Below are 6,000 nucleotides of genomic sequence, written 5' to 3'. Positions count from 1 at the left end.
AGCTGGTTGTGTATGCTCCTTCCATGTCAAGCAATTCTTCTATTATGCATGCGGTCAATGCTACCAAATATTCCGGGGAAGCCGTGGCATACTTCGTGAAGATGAAGAAATTGTTGGTGGTAGGTTGCCGAAGATATTCTGCACCGAAGCCTTTGCGAACGGCTCTACAAAATTTTCTCAAGCATTCACGACCAATGGATTAGGCAACGTGGAAGTAGGCCTGGATAAACAGTAGGTCCAATTATTAACCGATCCGACTTGTCAGTTAACCGACCCATGAAAATGATCGAAAGCCTAACTGTACCGAACCGAACTCTCATTCAGTTACATCACTAACCGATTCAGTTAGAACCGATCGGTTACTATACTAACCAAACTATGGTCAAGTAATTTGCACAATTAATGATGAAAATATGGAGAAAAATTAGTGACAAAATGAAATTTGATGTGAATAATTAATTTTGGAATGAATTAGATGATAAAAAAATAAATAACCGGTAATAAAGGGTAATTTTTGAGGAAGTGAGAGTTTTTTAAATTTTTGCATATTTTAAAACAACAGCAAATTGCCCTAAAGCTCACAAACATTTTTTATTTTCCAATTTTTTCCCACGAACTAAAAAATTAGCGTATAATGTCATGAATTTTATCGGGTTATTGGAATTTCCCATTTGACTCGACCCTGGAGTTTTTCGATCGAAATCTTGCGCACGTGGAAAGCCTGAATCTGGCGTGGAAAACGCCAAAAATTCATTAACCCTAAAAGTCACAAACTTTTCCCATTTGTTGTTTTTTCCCACGAACTTTCCTCATTCTCTCGTCGCGATTTTTCTCCCTCTTATTGCAATTTCTACCATAATCCATTTTTTATTTTTCCCCGTTTCAAACAATCGATTTTTGATCAATTTCGATTAAATGTGCGATTTTTCAATTTGTTCTAATTCAGTCAATTTTCTGGTTTGAATGTGTGGTTTCGATCTCAATTTCGTTTTTTAAAATAATCACTTTAGCTCCCAAAAAGTCTGGCTATTGCCGCTGGTGGAATCATTTTGATTTCGATTTCAATTTCGAAGGAATCATTTCTCGGCACTTCTCTTTGTGGGAAGTCTTCTGACATCATGTGCCCCGAAACTCTGGTCAGTGGAGCCATGAGTGGCGGCGGCGGAGGGAAGAAGAATCTCTGTCCCAGTGCTATTGTGGGAATTGTAATTGGATATGTTCTAGGGTTGGTTCTCTTGCACTTACTATTACTCCCTGCGTTCCTTGTTAAAATGATGGTGAAAAAAGTAAGAGAGAATAAAGTAAGAGAGATGAAGAGAGAATAAAGTAAAAGAAAGAATTACTTTTTGTCAAAACTAGAAATGACTTTATTAACTTGGAACTTCCCAAACTAGAAAAATGACTCTATTAACATGGAACGGATGGAGTATTTATCTTGCGTAGGAAGCAAAGCGGGAAGAAGTCGCGGTTAGTAGACGTGGCGACGTTTAAGAATCAGGAAAGTGACTCCTCCACCTCCACGCAGAAGCCCCTCGCTGCAGCCGTGCTCATCGTCGTCAACACCGATTTGGGAGTGTAGTGAAGGGAATTTAGGGGTGTGAATTTAGGGTAATAAATGGAGAGTGAATTAGGAGTGAATTGGGGTAATTTGGGGATCTTGTGGGTTAAAATACGAGTAAACATAATTTCAACTCGTCAGTACACACTTAGCAACCACGCCACCTTAAAAGGACACATCAGCTGGATAATTTTTTTGTTTGTAGGAAAAAGTGAAAAATATGAATAGTTTGTGACTTTTAGGGTAGTTTGACACGTCAGCAGCACATCGGCTTGCTTCATGGCCGTAAAACCCGTAATGGGAAAACGGCGACCGAATGTAAAGTTCATAACATTATATATCAATTTTTTAGTTCATGGGAAAAATTGAATAATGAAAAAAGTTTTTGAGTTTTAAAGCAGTTTGCCCTAAAAAAATTACAACAGTCAAACAGGCCGCCACTTGTGACGGCCAATGGGCATCGCATTGGAACGGGCTCAGCCCTTAGGGTCGGGCGACCCGGCACCCACAACTGTGACCCGGCTTCTTCCCATTCCAGCGGGACTGGCCAGCACCACATCGGGCCAACTGTTTGTGGTCTTGTGGATGATCTAAGTTGGGATGTAAAACCGAACACTATCAGTTTTGTTATTTCTCGATTTCATTCTCATTTCAAATTAATTCCACAAAAAATCAAATTGTGGAGTAGTTTGGATTCCATCTGTATTTATCGGAAAAATTGTCGTCACCATAAAGCTATGTCGTAGCACATGCCGCTGCCGCTGCCTCTCGCTCGTCTAACCTTCAATCAGTTGACAAACAACACTTTTAGCAAGGCCAAAGGACTGTCTTTGTCAATGGTCACTGCTTCTTCCGGTGGCGGCGGCGCATTCACCACGCTCAAAGAGAGAGTCTCTTTTGACAAAGAAATCAAGAAAAGCAAATTCATCGCCATCGCCGCCCCTATCTCTGATGAGCGCTCCGCTTTCTCCTTTCTTTCCGAGGTCCATTTCACCACCAACCCCCTTTCTTCATTTTCAATTTCAATTTCAATTCCAATTTCAATTCCAATTTCAATTCCAATTTCAATCGCCTTATGCCATTTTTGGGGATTTGCTTATTAGGTTCGTGAATCCCGTGCCACTCACAATTGCTGGGCTTACAAGGTCTCATTTTGCTTTGTGCTTTTCATCATCGCAGCAATTTTATGTGTTTTTAGCTTTCTCGATTGAGCTTTATTGAACTAAGAATGATGACAATTTACATTTTGGCTATGAAATTGACAGTAGAAATGTAGTTCATTTGTGTTGAAATCTTGGAAATCTGAGGTTTTTTTATTAGATTGGAGATCAGTTTCGGAGTTATGATGACGGTGAACCATCCGGAACAGCAGGCAAGCCAATACAATCGGCAATTGAGTCTTCGGGGATAGATAGAGTTATGGTGGTTGTTATCAGGTATTGTGTCCGTGTAATATCGTGACATGTCTGTTTATATGCATTATATCCCGCTCAATCCAAGCATTTGAAAAATGTAATCAGAAACAGTAATTGCATGTAGTTTCCAGCAATCACATGCTTGTGTTATGGTCGGGAATATGTTTCTGTGGTCTACTTCACAAACGTTACCGTATCTTCTTGAATATTCTAGTTCTGTACTTCACTGTACTGTTGGCGAATTGATATGTTTCTCTTTGGTTAGGTACTTTGGAGGAATCAAACTTGGCACTGGTGGACTGGTTAGAGCTTACGGAGGTGTAGCTGCAGAATGCTTAAAAAACGGCCAAACTTGTCTTGTGAAATCCAAAGTAATAAAATTTCCTGAATCTGCCTTTCTATTCGACTTCTCCCAATGAATTTCCTCCACACTCATGAAATTTGATTACACCCTTTTACAGATTCATGCTTGTAATTTTGTGTTTTTCATTTAGGCCGTGATGAAGCACCTGTGTATAAAACATTTCTTGTTTTTCTTGGCTGTAGGTTCCTATGGGTTTGGAGGTCACATTTGATCTTTTGGGAGTTCTATACCACCAAGTAAGTTGAAATTATTGAATACGTATATAATACTAATTTCTTTTTAAATTATAGTTCTATATGTTCTTATTTTCCCATTGCCATGAATGAGATTTGTTGGATTTTTTAGTGATTAAAATAAAACTGTAAACACCTAAATTTGATGTATATAATTACGTTAAAGTCTCGATTGATTAAAAGCTAAATTGTTCACTTCCTCAATCATAATGAGAATGCGGTTACCGAGTTGCTCCTGCTCAAGTTAGTCAAGTATTAGTAACCGGTCGAGTATCCTTGTTAATGTGCAGCTTCAGTCTTTTCAAGCTGAGGACATCAAGCAGGATTACGATACTGGAAAAGATAACGTTACAATGGTCACTTTCAAAGTTGATTTTGATAAGGTAGAAAGTCTGGAAGAAGCTCTAAAGTCTAATTGTAGCCGTGATATTGTGTTCTACCGGCGCTGAAGCCTACTTCCTCTCCTCACATTAACTGAAGATCATTCAGTTTAAGTAAAAAAATATTTTCTGGACAAGCACTATACATTTCCATGTAAGTATTTCTGATATTAGTATTTTTCTGAAGTGAATAAAATGTGTTTAGGTTATTTGTATTGATTTGCCTTGCAAATTGGAATGGTTTAGCTCTGCATGATGTAGCTTTCTAGAGATACATTAAGAAACGCACTACATGAATGTATGAGCTAAAACACTCATACAGTGGAACTTATACTCCCTCTGTTTCTCCATAGTTGAGTTATTTTTCCATTTTGGAAAGTTCTCTCATAGTTGAGTCATTTCCCTATATAGTAAGTTTTTTCTCTTTCTTACTTTATTTTGTCTACTTTATTCACTTTCTTCTTTATTCTCTCTACTTTTTTCCCTCTCTTACTTTTTTATCTATTTATTTAACACATTTAACACCCTTTCTTAAACTCCGTGCCGAAAAGTTTTGCCTCAACTATGAAGAAACGGAGGGAGTACTTGAAAGGATCAGATGAATAACGCAGTATTAGATGTCTGCATTAGGTGGCACGCAGCCCAGCTTGCATCGAGAGGCTTGAGAGTGGGACCTCCATGGCCAAAGAGACAAGAAGGTGAGTGTTGCAGGCTACCATTGATGAATAGCTCTGAGTTGTGATACTGATGAGATTAGAATATTGATTTGAGGATTTGTGTCTAACATTTAAAGAGGCCAAATTGACAGAGGCTGTTGGGGTAGCTTCCATTCATGAAATAGACTTGTTTACAACATTGGTGGTTTTTGTCTTGTGAAAGAAATGTGATGGTGTGGAGATCATCGGTACTTGATTATGAGGTTGAGTGCCTAGTTAGAAGTCATCCCCAACACAACATATCATTACTTCGGCCATCCCTAGAGCCAGGGACGAAACTAGAAATCCAAATAAGCCGGTGCTGAAAATTTTAAAATAATATATATATTTAAAATAGTATTTCAAAAAATCTTACCTATCCTACTTATTTTTATAAATTTATAAAATGATAAAACACAAATAAATAATGAAGTTTAAATGCAAAAATATTTTTATATGTGATAATATTAATTCAAATTATAAAGTTTAGTACTCCCTTTGTCCCGTGTTACTTGCACTTTTGTATTTCGGCTCGTACCAAACTACTTATACTTTTTCTATTTTAACTAAGAATTAGAATATTTAATTAATATATTTATGTTGGTTAAATGTTCATTTATTTAGTGATCACTCATTATATTTAAAATACTAATTTAATCATACTAAAAAATCAATCCAAAGTTTATGGCCTAAAATGAAAAGTGCAACTAATATGAGACAGAAGTAGTAATATTTGGAAAGTTATATAACATTAATTTGAATATTAAATCACAAAATTTCAATTTTTCTTAATTACTACCATATTAGTATAATAAATGTCTACATTTTATGACTTTGTTTACGTAAATGAGACAATTGAGAACAATCTAAATTTCGTGATTTAATATTTTAACAGATTAACCAAAATTGGACCAAATTTCATAATTTAAATAACTATTAGTAACATTTTTTTATATTAAAACATAAATATTAAACTAAATGCAAGATAAATAGCACCCAACATTATTCCTCCAATAAAAATGTATACTGATAAATCTCTAAAAACACACAATTAGAGTTATATTATATTGTACTCCTATTTCCCAAATCCTAATCATACAAAAGAAAACGGATATTCCCAAATCAATTACTACTCCATAATAAAAAAAATGGGCCCTACTGCTGCCAACTGTAAAGTAAATGAGAGTAATTAATTTTCTAACTCCTTCCCCTTCCTCTCATCACTACATAAAAACTGAAAGTGCAGACACCGGCAGCGTCCTCCGGCCATGGTGTGATGGTGGGGTTCTGAGACCGGCGCCGGCCAAGCCCCCGCTGGAGCGGTGGCTTGGCTCATGCTAGGTCCGTCCCTGCCT

At 36.8% G+C, this 6,000-nt stretch overlaps 1 protein-coding gene across 4 annotated transcripts; it reads left to right on the top strand.

Moving 5' to 3' along the window:
• The first annotated feature begins 2,011 nt into the window (after positions 1-2,011).
• On the top strand, positions 2,012-4,865 carry LOC121766108 (IMPACT family member in pol 5'region). 4 transcript variants are annotated; one of them, XR_006042906.1, is made up of 7 exons: positions 2,012-2,541; positions 2,662-2,703; positions 2,879-2,994; positions 3,239-3,344; positions 3,520-3,573; positions 3,861-4,104; positions 4,581-4,865. XR_006042906.1 is itself a non-coding variant. In XM_042162449.1 (6 exons), the coding sequence occupies exons 1-6, from the start codon at positions 2,308-2,310 to the stop codon at positions 4,017-4,019; spliced, it is 711 nt and encodes a 236-aa protein (XP_042018383.1). In that variant the 5' UTR covers positions 2,012-2,307; the 3' UTR covers positions 4,020-4,169. The 4 variants fall into 4 exon arrangements, 1 of the variants encoding a protein (XP_042018383.1); XR_006042907.1 differs by having other exon boundaries at positions 4,568-4,865; XR_006042905.1 differs by having other exon boundaries at positions 4,502-4,865.
• Positions 4,866-6,000: the final 1,135 nt, after the last annotated feature.

Source organism: Salvia splendens, chromosome 14 (assembly GCF_004379255.2).
Source record: "Salvia splendens isolate huo1 chromosome 14, SspV2, whole genome shotgun sequence".
NCBI lineage: Eukaryota > Viridiplantae > Streptophyta > Magnoliopsida > Lamiales > Lamiaceae > Salvia > Salvia splendens.
The sequence above is the reverse complement of the archived record's forward strand: the minus strand, read 5'-3'. Positions and strand labels throughout refer to the sequence as shown.

What these genes read in the sequence shown, in the direction of transcription:
- LOC121766108 (XM_042162449.1), top strand. Translation starts at nt 2,308, where the DNA reads ATGCCGCTGCCGCTGCCTCTCGCTCGTCTAACCTTCAATCAGTTGACA. An exon ending in ACAATTGCTGGGCTTACAAG is followed by an intron (nt 2,704 to 2,878) that starts GTCTCATTTTGC and finishes TTTTTTTATTAG; the next exon opens with ATTGGAGATCAGTTTCGGAG. An exon ending in TGGGAGTTCTATACCACCAA is followed by an intron (nt 3,574 to 3,860) that starts GTAAGTTGAAAT and finishes GTTAATGTGCAG; the next exon opens with CTTCAGTCTTTTCAAGCTGA.